General features: G+C 39.2%; 1 protein-coding gene across 4 annotated transcripts in view; it reads left to right on the top strand.

Moving 5' to 3' along the window:
* LOC133991452 (neurexin-1a) overlaps positions 1-20,852 on the top strand; it is a 257,056-nt gene that overhangs the window by 226,548 nt on the left and 9,656 nt on the right. For 3 of the 4 annotated variants that reach the window (XM_062429859.1, XM_062429858.1, XM_062429860.1), the window contains one exon: positions 17,476-17,563. In XM_062429859.1, coding sequence (XP_062285843.1) covers positions 17,476-17,563 — 88 coding nt within the window. The remainder of the gene's footprint in view (positions 1-17,475; positions 17,564-20,852) is intronic. The other variant, XM_062429861.1, reaches the window with a different exon arrangement.

Below are 20,852 nucleotides of genomic sequence, written 5' to 3'. Positions count from 1 at the left end.
CATGACCACAGGATGTCAATACTGAGAGAATACTAAAAGGGAGAGAGTTTTTTTTATTTTTTATGGCAACACAATGAAACCCGGCTCTGTAGATTAAGTGTAGGTCTTCTTACACTGGCCTACTTAAAGTCAGTGCTAATCATCATTAGTGTAATGATTTTGAAGTGTCTGGGAGACTGCTTTCTCAGGTGCCCTATCAGTATTCTGTAAATGCTCAACTGGGGTTACATTGTTATTGAATACTGAAGGCCTTGGCTTATGGGTAACATTACATCAATGTCATTATTTTCAAACCATTGGATGTCCACTCATGCTTTATTAAAATGGATATTAACGTCTTATAGCACACTGGCCTAATCAGGAAAGAAATGCACCATGGGAAAAAAGCTGATGAGTCATAATTGTTAATTTAATAATGATTAGAATTTTCCTTTTCCTTAAGGGATAATTTGATTGATTCAATTCTTACATCCTACTCAAATAAAGAGCTAGTAAATAATAATCAGGCCTAACCTTGATGTTACCTTTCTTGTGATCATATCCTGAAGTTTCCAGACTGAGATTCTACTCTTGTCTCTTTAGTGTCAAATCTTCTCAGTTACGAATTTTTTCAGCAGTGTATTCCATGCCCTTAGTGGGGGAGGTAGCTTACTGTATTGGCCTGACTGTCATGTCTTAATGAAGTGTCTACTCCCTGTTGTGGTGCCTGGTTGCATCCAATTAAACCATGATGCACTTCTGTATGCATTCACAAACAATGGACTAACTACTGTAAACGCACATTAAGAAATGCTTCTTATTTATCTTGGCTACTGATATGATTTGGACTACATTTTCCTGCCTCAGCCTGATTTATTTATTGCTCAAGAAAATTTGTGAATTATTTCCAAACAAAAGTCAGAGAGAAATTTCAAGTATACAGCACTATATGTGCATGTGTCAATTTGGAACTGTGACTGCCAAATTCACACAGGACTATAATTGGCAACATTAGCTGCCAGTGGTCTAGCACTTTCAGCATTATAGTGACCCATCTCTTGTTAATCTCCATGGTCTCCATGGTCCTCAACCAAAACTTTTTATTCAGTTTTATTTGAGATAGCTGAATTTTGAAACATTATGGATACACTGATGACTTTGTACTTTTGGGATGCTGCACAGGTGTAAGTGTGGGATGTGATTGTAATTTTTTACTGTAACTAAATACAGGTTGTGTGCAGAAAAGAGCTGGTGCACGAAATAAAGGAAAATGTCAAGTTGGAGAAATATAGCATCTAGTATTAACTAGATGATGCTTAACCACTCAAGAATAAGAGATAGCGTCCTGTGAAACTGTTACCCTCCCTGCAAAAAGGGGAAAAAAGACGAAAGCCTGCTATCTAGAACAGCCATTGAGTGCTCTTGACAGTGATGGATCTTCACCTGCATTGCTATGTATTATCAACCCTGGCCAGCACACATACAGTATATAAATCTCAGAAGCGGTCATAGTGTGAGGCTGCCATCCACCACCAGCTCTGTCTGCAGAAACATCATCTTAAGTTGGTATTGGCTGCAGCATGATGAAAAGGCACAAGAATACACCAGAAGAAAAATGTTATATATTAATGACTTGGACACATTAGTGGTTAAAGGTTATTAAATGCTCAAAAAATAAAACAACCTAAAGCCATGCTAGCAGTTATGTGAGACTGTCCTTTTTGAGCTTTGAGCTAAATGCTAACATCAACATGTTGATGTTTAGCAGGTAATATCTTCAATGTTAACCCTCTTAGTTTAGCATGTTAGCATGCTAACATTTGCTCATTTGCACTGCAAAACCTTTCCTAGCAGGGACATGTATGTGTGTACCACATTTTATGGCAATCCATTCAATTGTTCTATTCAGGCCAACATGGCATTACTTAAACACAGCAATATTAGACCTTTTCCGACATTCCATCCTTACCATGTTTCCCTTTATCACATTTTTTATGTGTGCAATTTCTGTTTTATAGCTTGTTGCTGGTGGAAATTCAAGAAATGCAGATTATGGGTCGTTCTTTGGGAGGATGAATTGCCACTATGTCACATTATTGCCACCAAATAGCCAATTGGCCTCACTATTTCCGAATTAACCCTAGGTGAAGTGGGTGTAATGGCCATTCAGGGGAAGTGAGGAACATTCAAAAGACATTGTGTGGGCCATTTCATTTGCACTCACAGAACATGGTTCAGTTCCAGTTGAACTGGCTTGTAGTGGCTCTGTTTTTCTTCATCCCCGAAACAAGAGGCAGAAACATGGCCTTTTTATAAGTCACAAGGATAAACAAAGATTTGACATGCTGCGCTGCTATACCTTCAGTGCAGTGTTTGTGTGCCTCCCAGCCTCTCTCACTGACTCTTACAAACACACTATAATAAACTTAGTGTCACAGTAATCTTGTGTTGAAAAATCTTCTGCAATTTAGTACCCAATAACTGCTCAGTCCACAGCATATCTCCTTTTATAATCATCCATGCACTATGTCTTTTTATTGTATCTGGTACTACCTTTAGGCATTGTTGTGATTGTCTTGACACTGGTAGGGATTATTGTTTTTCAAGCTAAGGCTGCAATAAATCTGCACAGCTAGATTTAATACTAATCCTGCATGCATCAATATTCAGACCTGAGACTTATCTCGGGTATTAAGCACTCCTCAGGCAACTGCACACATGCAGTGTACTAGTTTCTTTAATGGTGTTATATGATATGATACTGAGACTTCAGTTTAAGGATGATTTGGTCTTAAATTTACTTGAGATTATACCTACTTTTATATATTTTGCCATGCTAACATGGCTGAGAATGGAGTATGTCCACCACTTACCATGAAATTTTGAAGACATTCGGGTTCCCAGAGGATGAATACATGTGTTTTTTAATAAAAATGTGTCAACAAGTATTGGATAGATAGCCATGGAAATTGGAGCACACATTCACGTTCCACTCAAAATTAACTGTTTTTTTTTTTACCTCTCAACTTTTCAACCAGCACAAATATCAGGTCAAAATTTACATTTGACCAGTACTTTGGTTTGAAAAATGAATGATATTCTTATCAGCCTCAGCTGTGCGTTTAGGCCTAAACACCAAATGTTACCATGCTAACACACTAAATTTAGATGGTGACCATGCTACGCATTATACCTGCAAAACATCAGCTTGGTGGCATTGCCTTGAAAGCATATTAGCATGTGGACATCAGGATTTAACTCAAAGCATGTCCATGTATAAGTATATGGTGACCAGATGTACTGGGTTGTCTGGGATCATCCCAGTTTCAAACTGGTTATTTTAAAATTCACTACCAAATTGTCCTGGTTTTCACCACAATTAAAACAACAGACATGTATCATGGTCTGTCCCACTGAGTAGGCTATTGCCTAACCATGATATAAAAACATAAGCAGTTCACCACGTGTCTGAATTCTGTCATAGTCAAGGCTGTTGCTAGCCAATGACACTTGTGGCAGTTTGCTAACAGATGATGTAAATTAAACGTTATTTTTATATTGTAGCCTATAATGCCTTAAATAGATTTGTACTTTGTTTTGTGTAAAATAATATAGCTGCTAAAGAATGTGATGTGTCACAGTCGGCCACTTAGCTGGCAGCCTGTGCCCCTGCACACTGACAAATACCTTAATGGATTTTGGATTTTTAATTTCAGGGACAGTGCGTCAGCGCTGTTGAAAGGTGCTCTCAGTAGGTGTTCTAAGTGCTAAAATAATTGTCCCCCATCCTGATGAAAACGCCTATGGTGCATGCATAAGGGCATGCATGTGTGAATGCATAACTGTGCAGTACACGTAAGGGGTTCGGTTTGGGGGTTTGAAAATATGGTTACCCTACATCATTATAGTCTCACAGAGCCACTAGCATGACTAAATACTCTTTGTTACATTGCTTCTATGATATTCAGCAAGAAATGTATAACCATTAGCTTAAGACAACACTTGTTTAATATACTACTTTGTATATTTTGACATTGAAATTAAACTCAGGTAGACACATATGACAGCCTTCACAAGTGTGCCACAGTTTCCCTCTTTGTGACGGACCAATCACATGAATGGCAATGTATCAAATGTATTTGATTTTTTTTTACTCTTTTGTTTTGGTTTCATTACATTTACACTGCAGTTCTTTAAGTGAATTTAAATTATTTACTTGCCTAAACAGTAACTCTACCCATTCAGTTGCCAAAGCCACTTGTATTTGTTATTCCACAGGATCAACCATTTTGTGTTTATTTTCTTTAACAGTGAGATGGTCATCAGCTCCCTTGCATTTTAATTTAAATTTTATCAAGTCAGTAAACAACAGACTGCAGTAGTTCATCAAGTTGTTTTTGATTGACAGGTATACAGTCAATTAGTCAAAAGGCACTTTTATCATCAACTTATGTGGGAAAAGGCATAGGTTGTTTTGCCAGAATTGTATTCTGAATAGCAGGCAGTTAAAATTAATGTTGCTGCTCATTTTATTGCAGAATAAAGAGCACAGGTTTACTTTGTTTGTTCATTTCATGGTACTCAGAGTTACCCAGCTGTATTTATACTACTGGTGTCAACCATCTGATCGTGGCACATATACACACCACTCTCACTGCTGAATTTTATGATGAATGGTGTTTTTTGTTTTTTTCAGATGGCTTGTATTGCTTTTTTGTCCTTATTTGAGAGTGAAGAGAGAGAGAGCAAAGATGAGACAGGCATGCCACAATTCCAAATCAAGCTGTTGCAGGTAACTGGTGTGCAGTTCTGCTGCTAGTGAACTCACATGACAGATAAATGAAACACAGAGTCTCCCCAGCCTGTTACTGTTCAAGAGATGTGTGAGTGGTAACGCATCTTATTAAAATGAAGTGGTCATGAAAAAGTAAAATAGTGGTTTGAGAATGCCCAAGAGAAGCCTTCTATGTTGTCTTTTTACATAAAATTAAAATACCTATTAAACTCATCTGCTTTTGTTTATTTACATTTCCTCCTTCTGATTGGTAAAGATCATAGTAATCATTTAATTGCATTTATTTCATTGATGCGCATGATGAAATAGTGTGTGTGTGTGTGTGTGTGTGTGTGTGTGTGTGTGTGTGTGTGTGTGTGTGTGTGTGTGCGTGTGCGTGTGCGTGTGCGTGTGTTTGTGTGTGTGTGTTTTTTTTTAGTTTTTTGTTGATTTGTTTTTTGGGAGTTTGAAGTTTCAGATTCCTCGTCTTTAAAAAGAAATCCTACAAAACGAGCTGGAACTCGGGAGGCTTTATGTACAGTAGGAAGTTTGTTTAGTTAATTCTACACAGGATATTATCACAGCCAAATGTTGTAACATTAACATTCCTACACTAGGCAGAGCTAAATGGGAAATGACTGACTTGCAGAGATGATTGTACATATTTCTTCTCTCTTATTTGTGTTAATAGGAATTGCTTGTCTCATTGCAAACCAAGTGGAATGGTTTTCCTCAACTCATCTAAAAGCAGACCTTATTGTAAGATGAAAACCAGATATCTTTTTTTTTTTTTTATTTCTACATCTGTGCGCTCACCAATTAAAAACCAGAAACATGCTCAGCAGACTGAGAGGTTACTAAGGAAATACACAATGCTCCACGTTTACAGGGAGAAGGACTGATCATCAAGGATTCAGTCACGTTGAATGCATCGTATTTTATTCAGGATATTAAACCTACAGTAACTGTCTCATGGACTTAGAGACATAATGCAGTATTCAGTCTGAGTGTCAGTGCCCTATTAGGTTATGGTGCCTTCAGTTATTCGCAAAGAGAAAACATCTTTCACAGAAAGGCAAACATCTTATCCCCAGCAAACAACGTTGCAGGGGATAAGATTTCCCCTGCAATGCAGATGTATGGGATTGACCATTGTGCCACTGAGATACTGCAAGCTTCAGAAAAAGAGTGGTTACTATGAAACAGCTGGCTTTACTGACGGGTGCACTATTGATTTTTTCTAGGTTTTATTATATTAGGTCTTTTATTCCCTTTTGAAGATACCTGGTGTCACCGCCTACCCAAGCTGAAGAAAAGAAAAGCCACAGTGGATAATTCAATCGTTGCATGTGTAACAAGCACAGAAAAATGATGAGAGCAAAAACAGATTGAAAGCAAGTGTATGTAAATGGAAGCTCTCTACTCTGGTGCAGCACTTGTGTGTCTTACTAACCTCCCAACCTTGCCCCTAAAATGAACTGCGTGTTGTTGTAGGTGGTCGTGGAGTGTGCAGCCTCAGGCCTGGTCATGGGCTGTGCCCACCCAGTGCTGACAGATGGCAAAGGAGCTAACACTGTAGACCTGCAGTGGCCTCAGGGTTTGCAGCGTTCACTCCTAGCGACAGACCATATCCATCATCTTAGTCTCACCAGGGGCCATTATAGAAACTGCCCTTCAACACTGTGTTGTACACATAGAGACCATGTGACTCGCTGATCCAGACCACCTTGGCAGGGGTGAACACATACATGCCATGGTATGCCGATGTGTGTTCACATGATTTGATGAATGCTTGCATGACAGCGGAGACAAGCTTTTCTGCAGCAGGTACATAATCTGCACATTGGACAGCTGCAACCCCAGGATGCCTTGTGTTTCATTTGACGGTTTATTTTATGCTTGCTTGTTTTAAAGGTTTGCTGTTTTTTTTACAGATACCTACTTATTGCCATTATTAATATAGTCAACAAAGCAGCATCTTTGTTTTAGCCGGTTTCACTTTACTGGCAGCATTACAGAGGAGTACAGATTGTCCCACTAAGTCTGTTTGGATGACAAGAATGAAACCTACGCAGTGTGAATGTTGTCTCTGTTGTTTTATAAAGTGTTGGTTTGTGCGTGGAAGAGATACTAATACTGACAGCTTTACAGCATGTTTTATAGACCATATTGTTGTCTCTCCATGACATTTGCTGTTATGATTTCTAGAAATAGAAAGTAGTCCTGGGCCAACTGTTGAGCATAAGATACAATTTGTCCTACAGTGCATTGTTCCCACCTGCAAGATTCTGCGATCAGCTGGTTTATACATTACATTCATGAGCTTTGTGCCAACTGCTCAATGAGCTGCGCTGAGCTCTCCATTTTTAAAAATATTTTTTTCAAAAGCTGGAAGAAAGTGTCAGCCACAAACTGGCTTATACATCTTAAGGCTTATTTTTCATTTTACAAGCACTCTCAGTCATATTTTAAATTTTAATTCTCAGGAAGAAAAAAAAAATGATATGCTTATTTCACCCCAGGATAAACCCCTTAACTGATCCCTTCAGCTTTTAGAAAACAAATCTGATTGCTAAGTGTGCAAAGTGTACAAATGTGTGTTCTAGTAAAGAACATCAGTGAACTTTACAAGTAGACCTTAACTTGAGCTGTGTAGATGTATTTTATTCTAACTCGTCAATCTAATTTGCATCTACAGTATCATAGCAGTAAGCCTACAGTATCTACAGTATCATACTGTAGCAGTGTAGTAATTGAGTCTACAGCTACAGAGAGCCTAAGACTAAGATCAGATTGTACTGTACACCAATGGCTGGAATGGATAGAAGGAAAGTATGTGGAAATGTCATCATCAAATAGATTTTAAATTAAATTGAAACAACACACTGTGTCAGCAGCTTGCTTAGTTAGTTAGTTAGTTTAAAGTGCATTTATTTTGCATGCATTACCTACAGTATTTATAAGCTGCACATAAATAACTAATACATGGTTTATAATAAATTATAACACACTATAATGAGTGTATGCAGAGTTAAAGACATTTTAAGCATTTACTAATGAATTTGTCAACAACTTTAACTCGTTATATGAATTATCCATAACTTGTTGACTGTTAAACTTGATACAACTCTATGATCATATAAAGTACATCTTCATATTGTTTATAAATATAAATTATAAACCATGTGTTTATTATATTGGTTAAGTATATTCATTATATAACTACTGTAGAACTTAAGTATTTATATTTTTTTAAGTATTCATGACAGCTGACACAATTTGCTCATTAAGACTTAAAGATGTGGCTGTTAGTGTACGTTTTTGTCACCTTAAAGCAACAAAAAACCTTAAAACCTTGAAGATCAACATGTTATCAAAAATTGAGAACACACTTGCTTCTAAACAATTATAACAGGCGGTAAGGCTTTATTTGTGTGTTATCAGTCTTTATATCATTAAATATGATTACAGCTACTGTATGATGAGTTGATAAGCATTTATTAACTGTTTATACACAGTTAGAGGTTTAATTGTTGAAAACGACATTGTTAATAATGCATAAATGTCCTAATTGTTCTTTAGTGTCCATATCTGCTCATAAATGCATAAATGTTACAAACTGAGTTGTGATGCAAAGCTATATGAAATAAAATTATAACATCTGTTCACAAGTCTAAAGCTGAATTTTAAAAAAAGAACATCTAAAGAGCGGGTTGAGTCATTCTGGTATTATAATCCTGCCATGGTTATGGATTAGTGATCAAAAATCAGTTTTACTTGAGAGGCTTTATAAATGGTGCCTGTTTAAAATATTAATTTTCACTGTATTTAAACCATGTCTTTTGTTTTCTCCGTGCTGAGTGAGAGCATTGCTCATTAGTTTATGGCGGTCACGCTCAGCCCTTTGTGAATGACACATCCAAACCTGGAGGACAGGAATCTGATTATGATGATGCTCTGTGGGAGCTACATGCGACCTGGTCTGCTGTTGTAGGGCAAAGCTGCTCTTCCTCTTTCCTCATGTCATGTCTTTGCGAACGTTACACATGGGAATCAGGCCTGAGTACATTCATCTCAGCAGTGATGGCATCTATATTAGGATGACAAATTTGTTCCTGTCACCTGATGAGGGACTGGGACTGCATGTCAAGACACAGGTAAAGTCAGGAAGACAGTGATTTGTGGCCAAGCTGAATATCTCTTCCTCTCCTGTTTTCTCCTGTCTCAAAAACACACACACAGGCACATGCTTGGATTTGTCCTCTATTTTTAGATTTTGAGGGAAAATAACTTAAAATGAGGAATTACATAGTCACTTTGGATTGAACTGAACTATTTCCCCAAAATAACAAGCATGGGTGGTTTGCATTTAGATAGAGAGCAGCATGATTACAAGCCATTCTCCAGTAATTGTTATTCCTCCCTCACTTTCCAGTTTATCCTTAATGTATGATATTCCTCCTGGTCAGTTCTGTGCTCTCAGGCCAGATTACTACCAAGCGAGCTACAGGACGCGCACAGAGCACCAGATTCGATTTCAGATAACGAAAATATCAGGGCATCCAGAGGGGAAAATGCTTCAATGCCGACAGATTTAATTTATCTGAGAAGTGTGAAAGCAAGGATAAGGGTGGAGGGACAAAGTCGACCATGTACTATACTTCTGTGGAGCGGTGTTTATGCAAGAGAGAAAAGAAATGAGAGAACAAGAGGGGGGGGGGGGGCGTAGGAGGTAGATGGAGGCTGATAGTGTCTTATGAATTTCATATTAAGATTTTATCATTTAGAGCATGTAGCTAACAGAAGGCATCCAGCTTTCTCCTGTGTAATCTGCTAGAAGCTATACACTACATGGCAGCAGCTCAACGTGCTCTCTTTCTGCACTTGTCCATATTGTGTGCACATTATTTATAAGTCCCCAGTAATAAATAATAAGAACCAGGCTTAATTAGAAAATCAAAATATGAACTGTTTATCATACGTCTAGAGTGAATTATGCACCAGTCACACGTGGCTCACTCTGAGTCAGTCACTGACATGGTGGTAGTGTGACGCAGGCACTGAATGGGAAATGGACTATTAGCTTCCTCCCACACAGCAAGACAACTTTCCTGCGTACCTTGGTGCCTCAGCCGTATCATACTCCATGCTAAATGTTGAATTCACATTAAGGCTGTGTGGATGACTGTTCCTGGAAAACAAGTTGAACAGGGTCCTAAGGGGGACTTGAGGAACATCTACAAAGCAGTGCAGCAGTGCCTTGAAGCAGCCACATAAAAAGGAGTCCTCACACAGTATTGTTCGTGGGTCCCTGAGAGGGAGTATGTTTGACAAGGGCACAGACATTGTGTACATTTTGAAGCAGCTCTGTAATTACCCCACAACTACTTTCACAGAGCACCTTGACACTCCTACATTAGCCCATACCTGTCACTTGTATTACACACTCAAATACAGCCTTTCATTTTGCACAGCAGAAGCTTTCCTGAGCCTTTATACTAGGCTAGGAATTGAAGTGTCAGTGTTCACTCATTCCTGAGTCTTAATGTTATTTTAGTTACTAAATATGTAACTTAACTATATGTGTTTTTACTGTGCTGCCTTACTTGAGTTTACAGAAATTCATCAACACACTGTTACAATCCCAACAACCTTTACACAGCTTAGTAATAATGAAATTAAACACCCTTTGTAAACATACACATTACCAAACACCTGTTTCTGGATAGATTGAATCCACTAGACCGTTAATGTGTAGCAGAAAGAATCAAACATACAGTATTTTACAATCATTCCTATTCCTATTCTAATCCTATTTTGAATTATATTTATGGTTCAGGGTATATTAAAAATGTTATCACCAGTCGTCTTGGGAATGTGTGTCTCTGTGTGGAACTGTGCTTGTATGTCCCCATACTGCGTGCTGTGGGTGTACCAGGTGTGTGAAGCTGCCTCCCAGCACCTTGTTAGACTGTCTGGGTTGCAGTGACTTAAAGCCTCCAGGAAGATGTATGGCAAAACAGAAACATGTGGGTACCAGGGGAGGAGATGGAGAGCCTCCGACCATTCTTTTTTTAATGACACTCTGATACTCAGCCTGAGGTCCAGTCGCAGCAACAGCTGGTTCGTTTTAAATAAAGCAAAGCCTTTCTCCCAAAAGGGACAATGTCTCATAACTTAGCAAGTGAAAACAGCTGTCCACCCCGGCCAGTTTTATGTTATGGCATACACAAGCAGTCAAAACAGAGAGAAGCGATACCAATTATTCAGACTTAATTGCCTCTGAAAAGTGTAGGCATATTTTTTGTATGAATTCTCTTGTGCTCTGAGGAATCAAACTACCTACAAACACACTCTGTGGCCTGCAATATAATGTTATGCCTTAGGTAATTACTGACTGCTAATATGTTTTGTTGCTGTAATGTTTCCATGTTCCTTAAACTAAAGCAGAAAAGTCAGGATTGTTTATTAGAGAACAGATTTGTTCCTCATAAAATAAATGATGATGCAGTCCATGCTTTAAAAAATGGACTATTCCTTGCAAATACGTTGTAAATTGTAGCCTCTAATGTGCCTGTTCTTTAAAGTCGTCATTTAGTGACATGGGCACACTATATTCACTTTAAAACAGTTTGATATCCAAATGACTATTCTGCATCCAGTACATACCAAGAGTGAAGCTGTTTTCTTTTATGAACGTTCAGAGTTTAATGCAAGACTTTTTTGTTTGTATGTGAACAGAACATAGTGCAGTCTTATAGATCATAGTAACCAGCCTTGTTTGTTGAAGAAGTTGTTTCACACCTAAGTTTGCATAGCTGATATAATCTCGGTAACATATCAACAAAGCCTTTCCTGGGAAAAATAATGAAGCACCTGCTCTTGCTTCTTGCATATATTTTTTTGTGTATTGACTGATGTTCTTTTGGCAGTGTCTGTTTTCAAGCTTTGTTGATTCATTTGCTCAGAATTGCGGAATCTGTTGTAAATCCTTCTCAGCAAAGATACAGTAGAGAATATTTCCATTTTTACCAAGCTGGTTGTTCCATATTGTTTATTGCTCTCTGAGCAGTCTGTTGTACCACCATGAAGCCTCGCATCAGAGCTTTTCTTTCATTTTCAAACAGACCAGAGAATCAAGATATTTTGAACATAAGTTCGGAACATGATACGGATGTTACAGATATAGATATATATATGAATATATATGTGTATACATCCATCAGTGTTTGCCCCACAGCTGAACTGTGATGGCAATAATGTCATTCTATTGTCTTTTAGCCATACTGAAGTCTGACTCTGTGTGAGTCCATGATGTTGACAGCTTGGCAGACCAGCAGTAGGAAGAGTGTGGGCGAGGGCCAGGCAATACACTGAGCTGAACTCACAGTCTTAGAGGCCCACACGCCTTCATTATTCAGTTGGAATCCATTGAGCATCTGGGACTAAATTATTCATCAACATCGACCTAGTTCCAGGGTGCTAAGTTAGATACTTGGATGTCATCAGGCGTTCTCATAAGAGCTGCTGCTGCAGTGTGATAGCTGCCATGGGTAAATAGAGTGTGTGCTTGGATCATAAAGAGTACTGGCCACCATTACATTGTTATAGACTGTAGTTTTATATATCAGAGGGTTTAGGTGTATGGAGCTCAGTGTACAGATGGGGAGGAATTCTTGAGCCCTTGTTTAACCATGAGCCATCTCTATCTGCTGTCCCACTCCCTCTCTCTGTCTCTCTCTCTCTCTGTCTCACTCTCTCTGTCTCTCTCTCTCTCTCTTTTGCTGGCACACTAATGATGTGTTGCTGCTAGACTGAAGCTTAGGACAACAAACTCCTCCCAATTAGTCTGTGCAGACTACAGCTCTGGTCAGATCTGGACACTAGCAGGTCACTATCAGTGTAAATCAGTGCCAGCATGAGAAATAATGGCACAGGCTCTGTGTGGGAACATTTACCGAATACTGATTCCTCTGCTTTTAGGGGCATTTTAAACTTTGGCTTCAACAGCTGGTGCCAATTATAGACAAGATATAAATAACATGTTTAGCTATTGTATTGGCTCAAGTTGGAGTCTTGAGTACACCCTTAATATGATTTATCCGGGATTATTATGAGAGATGGAAATAAAAGAACCACCTTGTAGCAGAGTTTTTATTCTGACTTTGAACTGATAATATAGCCTGTTGTATCTATTTCTTCAGACTGTTACAGTTAAAAAAGACTAATTATACTTATAAGCCAGATATGCACCCTGTTAATTTAGGCAGGAAATCCCCAAAATCCTGTTGTCATATACAATGACACAACCTGCTCTGTTGGCATAAAAGGTAGCATTTGAAATTACAAATATTACAAATAAAAATCAGTATCTATTTTCCAGAAGAAGAGACTTTGGTGCATCACTGTAACAAGCAGTCCACCTCTGCTTATCAGTGATTTATTCCGTGTATGGTCTTGCCTGATCCATTGGGAACAGTTATTCAGTAGGCGCTTACATCTATTGGATTGTGAGCAGTATGAGCATATGGGTTGTGGATGTTGTGGAAATGGAGGATGAGACATACAGACACAGATCAGAACAGTTTGTGAGGAAAAATCTGCAGGTTTGCGTGCAGTCTTGCAGATGGAAAGGCTTTTTTGTGATATGATAATGTGTAGCAGATAAGCCATTTTCGCTTTGATTTTTCAATCAGCCCAGAATTTACTGGCGGTAAGGATTTTTGGTATTTTGAAAAAACTATTGGGGTTTATAGCAGATCTTAATGAGCAACAGATTATGGACACTGAGTAAAAAAAATATCAATTTTATTACTGGCAGCGATCACCAATATAACAAGAGGGAGAGCTTTGCAAAACAAAAGCTTAGATTGGACAAAAACAGGGCTTACTAGGGAAAACAGAAAAGCAGAGAGGCAAAAGAAAACAGCAAGCATCCTCAGTGGAATACATTACCAGGACAGTAGAGGCATGCTTCGGATAAATCCTTCAAATGCCTTCAGTGTCCTCCTGACTTTCAGCTCGTCTCCAAAGAGACATGTTGTGTGCCAGAGAGCATTCATCAAATTAGACCAGAGAGAAAACAATGTGAAAACTCACAGCTCTCCACAGAGACATGCCGACAGGTTATCACAGAGAAGGTGTCTCTTGCTCTCGAGCACCAGGGCAGCAGCACACAGCATCCTCCCAGAAGAGGAGCCCTCCCCTCCCTCCCGTTCCCTGAATCAGCCCAGCATTAAGAGGGAGGAACATACATTTAGGTGAGAAGTATACAAATGTACAGCATAAAGCCACCTGCTCCATATAGTAGTCATTAGGGAGTGGCATCAACACTGTGTAGTTGAGCATTAGCAGGGAACAGATATGTGTTTGTAGGGTTGTAGATAAAACGGTGTCCAGAAAGAATAAGACTGCTGACTAAGCTTTCGGGAGCACATGCAGACCAGGCCTCAGCCTGGACATCTCATTAAGGAGGACCGTTATCAATCCTCAGAGATCGAAAAGCAGCATGACAGTGCTAAAGAAAGCACCGAGGCGCCTTTGGCTGAGTCAGGTTGGAATTTCCACATCACCTTTAATGGTTCAAACTGTGAAAGCACCAAGGTCAGTCGATAACCTTACTCCACTATTATGTCTAAAAAGATTTATTTTTCATTGTACCTTAGCATTGCATGTATAATAACCCTGACAGCTGAAGTGTCTTAAATAGCACTGTACAGGTGCATGTTTCTCTCTACAGTATCTCTTTTTCTCACAATTTTTCTGTTTTTTCATACTTCCAGCTGTCTCCCCAGGTTTTCTCAATAGATCTCATAGGAGCATGCTCTCTGCTGCTCTGAGCAGGGGCAGATAAATGAGCTGTGCTGTAGGTTCACCATGGCTTCAGCACTTTACCGCTAGATTAATGATGCTTTGCGAGGCCTGAGTCTTTGCTTTTAGCATTTTAGATGTACCTTCATAAAATGAACTACAGGTACATCTTGTTTACTGTATAAATGCTGACATCTTTCCTGTGGGCACGCTGCTCTTCACATCAATAAACTCTACTGAACTGATGAACCCTCTCAAAAACATATATTATTTGTGGAGAACATTTAGATAAAAAAAAACATTTTTGACTAAAAATCATAACAGTGTCAAAATCATCACATGCATATCTTGTGTTGTTTAAGATATTTACTTGAGAAAAGATTTTTTTCTGGCATATGGGCCAAGCTGCCTGTCAGTTTTCATCACAGTGGCTAAATTGCATGGTAAGCCCCTCACATACCCCACATTGAATTGTCACGGGTGAGAAAGAAGCCAAGCGTTGAAGGAGGACACCATGAATTGGTAATGTTATTGGATTTCAACCAGGTCATGACCACATCAAAATGTTGACCTACACACTAATCCTGGATAGCAGACCGATGCCTATAGTAACATGTGAATTCATTTTAGTGTTGATTCAGAGGCTTTTATCCACTACACAAAGAAGATTCATTTAAAAGTATAGCATAGGGTTGATATTTTGATAAGATCAAAGCAAGATTGAACTTAGGGGTGGCTTACAGGCGCAATTGAGCTGCAGTTACACAGATCTACACATAGCCTTTGTCCTTGGATGCTGAAATGAGCATGACATTATTTTTGTGTTGTTACCAAACATCATGGCTCTCTGCCAATTATCTGAAAGTTTTAATGAAGTCTTGTAATGCAGATTAAAGGTTAGACATTGGTACCATTTTACACCTACTCAGATTACATGTCAATATTTTCTCCAGCTCTTACAAGCAAAACAAAAGGAAATATGTGGCTTCAAATTGCTCTTGCACTGTATCACATAAACAACAAAATTTAATCTCCCTTCCTGTAATTACAAAATCAAAGATGCATTTTAAAGAGATAAACAAACATCCATATTCGTTATTGGATGTCAGTGTGGTGATGGAGTTTATGGTCTCGTGCTGTAGCTCTCTGACCTGAATGAGGAGACAGAAACAAATAAATATGAACGGGCATACACCTCCACTCAGGTTATTCTATGGGGAGTTAACCTACATCTAGTACACCCACATCACATTGCTTCCTCTTCTCTGCTTGCAAATAAATCTGAAGGACAGACTTGAAGGGAGAGAGAGGAGAAGAGGGATGTGAGAGGGAGAGAGGAGAGTGAGAGTGGTAAGGTGGGAAGAAGAGAGAGGGAGTATTGATTCCTTGATTCCCGTACCTCTGCCAGTGAGTGCAGAGTGTCAAGATCTCCCGCCAGGAAAAACAAATCACAAGGCTGAAGTGATGGATGTGGCACTCCAGGATCCGGCGGTTTTGCCATCTGGATGGCCGACACTGTATATCAGCCTCATGCACAGCAAATTAAATTTACATTTGGACGGCTTCCCCGGTCCTCACCCGGCACAGATGCACCAAAAACAGCCCTCTGCCACAACTCCCTTAATGGGTTTGATCCATCATTTCCTGGTCTACTATGTAAAGATGTTGGTTCAGAATGTCGAAATGATGTTGCAGTCACAATAAAATCACATTACATACAGCCAAATGGATGTTAAGCAAAATGACATCACCTTTAATTTCCTTAAGATGAGTCAATACTAATCCAACTTGCAGATATATTTTGATGCACAGTCAAACGTCAACAAAATAATAGCACAAATTGAATAAAACTCTGAGTCCATCTTCATTTTTGTGACCTAATGCATGATAGCCCTTTATTGGTTTTCTCAGCTTGTGTCTGTCATACACATGAAAGCTCATGAGTATGACAATTTTTAGAAAACACAAGTATTACCAGGCATGCATTTGAGGACTTAAAACAATATTAGTACAAAAAGGATAAGTAGAGGTGCAAGGCTAAATGAATATCAGCAGGTTATTCTGCTTAGCAAGGCTCCATATAGCTGAACGTCTAACCCAGCCCTGAAGAGGCTGCTATGCTTAGATTGAAACGACCTTTAACGCAGAGCTGATCAAATGGCCTAAAGCAAGACTATAAAAGAACATTGCAGTATAATGTTTTACAGTATACTTTTTTTCTGGTCTTTTGTTTGCCCTTTCCCATTCTCTAATAGGGTAAAATGTATCGTGTTTGGCAGGTAAGGAAGTGCATCGAAATCTGAAATGGATTTGGCGTTAGAGTAGATGTGGCAGTAGAATAATAAAGCACCTCCATATATGCCATGATTTTTGTTTATTTCTGATGCTTACTTTGAAAAAGAGATAGAAGGAATAACTTTATAAGAAATTAGAGGAAAAAATTGATTTAAACCTTTGCTGCTCTGCCCTTTATCTTACAATCTTTTTTTTAAGCTTTCAGGGCTGGTTGTCCTCTAAATGTCAAAGGTGTTTTGTGATGGCTCTTAACAATCCCTTGAAGGGCTATGCAAAGCCACACAATGCAACGCAAATTGAGCATTTGAGTTGACAATTTTGCTGTGAACTTTAAACACTGCTGTTCTCAATAATCAGATCTTATATCTGTAACGATAGTGTTGCTGGAAAGCAGTGTAGCAGCTGCAGGAGAGCCAGCGTGTTACAGTGTTGACAGATAAATCCAGCAGCCAAACTGTGTAGCTGTCTGGATTCACATCTCATCTGCTCCGCTCTTCTTCACCTAACCCTCTGGAAACACCACTACTGGTAGCTCTGAGTGGGAGCCATCTTACCCCATTGATGCTGCTAAGCATGCTCTGCTCTCACCACTCCACTGTGTGCTTCTCTCTTTTCAGACAACCGACGACTTGCTAGTGGCATCAGCCGAATGTCCGAGCGATGATGAGGACATTGATCCCTGTGAGCCGAGCTCAGGTGGGTTAGGTTAGTCATCTCTTTTTATTCTATTTTTCTCTGGGTGTGTCACTCTGTCTCTGTGTGTCATAATATAGTCCACCCCCACCACATGCTCACTAACACACAGCATTTAAATGAGCAGATTGGAGTTCTGGTGATAGAAGGAAAACTCTTCTGAGTTTTGCTCTTCTTATGGTTACCACAGACCGCAGGATACAGCAAGCTGGAGGGTATTCATTAAGTCTATCTGGGAAACAGAACATGGTTTTACTGGTTTAATATTTTAATCTCCAGGAACATAAAATATAAATGTAGTAAAACTTACAGAAGGCAATGACTTTTATTTACATTCATTTATGACCATAGTATTCATGATCTTTTAAAGGCCCCATGAAACAGAAGTTAGAGCGTCTTTAGCTTCTGTACTGTGACGAATTCCCCAGTTAAATTGGGTATATGAGCAGTGTACAGTTACAAAAGGTATTTAGAATTAATTAATTAAATCCATTGCATTTGATTGGACTGCTAAAAATTGGGCAGGGCTTAGAGTTTAGTGCGATATGGAGCTACAGAAGACTGGTGACTCCACACACACCCAAACCTGAGAGATGATTGAATTAGACCTCAGCCACATTGTTTTGGAAATAAAAACAAAGTTTTTGCCCAAAGACACATCCTTCCTCTCTATATTGCTCTGTTAGTTAAATGTCTGTTAGTCCTTTTCATAATGTTATGAGACATGAAAAAAAAGTGTTTTTAAATAGGCTGTTGTAAATGTCTGGCCCATGTACATTTATAGGTTTTCAAATATGGCCCAATTGAATGTGTAGTTGAATAGCCCTGCATTACAGTGTGATTTTCCATTACATAGCACAACAATGGAAAATAAGTAGTTAGTGGTTTACCTGTTGGAGGTATGCTGGCCATCTGCAGCTCTTCATCAAACATCATCATCACTATGGCTGTTTCTGCTTCTACCATTCCTTATTCCTTCCTTCTATTATTTCTGAACCACTGGACAAAGAGCTCCAAATGTCTCCATGTCTTGTTCTGTCGACTGCTAATGAAGCTCTGCTAATTTGATAAGGAACATGTTTCATTTTATAAAACTGCCTCTTAAGAGACAGAGGCTGAACTGATAGGCTGCATAAAAGGCTAGTATAAGATAACTAGGGGGTTTTCCGAACTGTGAATCATGTAAAGCTACGCTAAGGAGTCCCAGAATAAAATATAGAGCTGGAAATGAGCATAATAAGTCATCTTTAATGTGATAAACAGCCGCCCCCCCCCCCCCAAACACACACACACACACACTTTGTAGCAAAGCTGCCTGTTCTTTATTTTATTTATTTATTCATTTATTTATTTTGGATGGTAATGTCGGGTGGTCCGCCCATTTGGTGGTTTTAATTGAAATGTCAAGTACTGGAAAGATTCACATTCCTCTTAGGATGAATTGTCAATATTTGCTAAATACCTGTGAAACAAATGACATCCCCATTACTAATGATATCCCCATGTTCACAATATAAACTAAGATGGTGAACATGTTAAACAATATATCAGTTAAACATCAGCACATTAGCATTGTCATTGTGAGCATGTTTGCATGCTGATATTAGCATTTAGGTCATAGGACTGCTGTGAATAAGTACAACCCCACAAAGCTGCTACCACAGTTGTAGACTCTTGTTATTGGACTGAATATCCATTAAAAAACATTGTTTTTTGGCTTCCATCCATTGCGATTGAAGTCAGCCAATGGGAAAGTTTCACATTGTTCACTGTGTTTTGAGTGTCAAAGCAGCTGCTTCACCATGTTTAAATCGTGCACCTATTCGTCTTCATCAGCTCATGGCATTTTTTAGTACATGAACAGGGGAGTTCTGACAAGCAAGAGCAACACACAGTTGTAATTATCAGACCCACATGACTCCAGCACATGATATCAAAAGGAGAGGAGTGTGTGAAGGCTGATTTTTAAGTGTGTAGACAGTCCCCACTGTCGTTAATTAAATTCTACACGAAGCAGTAGGAGTTCGTCCTGTTTTTTCTCATGTATTATTGTTCATGATAGCAGCACATAGTATCCCTTGGAGTTTATGATTGCAGCACAAAGGTGCTTCTCTTCATAAAACAACCAATATTTTTGTTCTTTAGTTTTAACTGCATGTTCTAGTACCTTCATAAATATACAATGCAAAGAAGGACTACTTTCACAGCAAAATGTCTCAAAACACAGCTGTTTTTATCAGCTCTGCTCTGACAAATTGGGATTGTAAATCTATTTGTTCCCTACTTTGCTGCCAAACTTTTAATCTCTTCTCTTTCCCTGCCACACATGCAAGGCAATTAAGTCTAACCTGAGTGCCCGCCTATGAATAGAAAGATTTTTAAATGCATTCTGAAGTGATGGGAAGCACAGAGAACAATTAAGTCCAGACCCAAGGCCCCCCACTCCATCTAGATGTGCTATCGATCAGTATGTGGTCATAAAACCTCCACTAAATTAATGTCTGCCCCAAAGCAAAGACTATCAACTTTCTTGTCTGTCTCTCTTCCTGTTACTCTGGCATTCTACTAGCAACATTAGCTTTCGCCACAGTTACTCTCTAGCTATAACTCTGACTCTCATCCTGCGCATTACAGTGATATTCCCATCGGGCAGCATCACAATAGGTACTTCCAATGTACATCTGCTACCTCTGTCAAATACCATACACAGGAGATTGTTCTGCGCACTGATTCACACTAGCAGCTTGCATTATGATATTTTTTGACAAGGGCATCTGCCAAAACATCAGTTGCGAACTGTGTGATGCTCAGGGACGCACACTCCCAGAGCAGAGTATCCCTCTCCCTCTGTGATCACTGAAGGGGATTTGACACCAGAGCTGCGGGCTCCCAGGGTGGCAGCTGTCTAACACCGTATCCTTATTAATATCTACATTCAGAACGATTCACACGCTCTGCCAAGCACTCACCACATCTCAGACGGTGTTGCTGTGCATAATGAACTGGATCCACTGTTGCTGATAAAGGACTACTTTCTCATATTACTGTTCAGCCAACTCCTTTTACTGATGAGAATATATAATTTTTCAAGCAACCCCTTGACAGTCTGTTCTGTCTGTGACCTCAAAAGCAGAGGCCAGATGCCCACACCTTTGTTATCTCTGGCTTCACAGCAAATGTATACAGCAGGATAATGTTGGTGCATAAGTGATCCCACGAGGTGAGCTTTGAACCAGACTACTATGTGAGCTATCTATGGCCCAAGGTCAGCTCTAGATCATCCCATATATCAGTGGAGTCT

This window comes from Scomber scombrus, chromosome 12 (assembly GCF_963691925.1).
Source record: "Scomber scombrus chromosome 12, fScoSco1.1, whole genome shotgun sequence".
NCBI lineage: Eukaryota > Metazoa > Chordata > Actinopteri > Scombriformes > Scombridae > Scomber > Scomber scombrus.
This window is presented reverse-complemented; position numbering and strand designations above follow the sequence as displayed.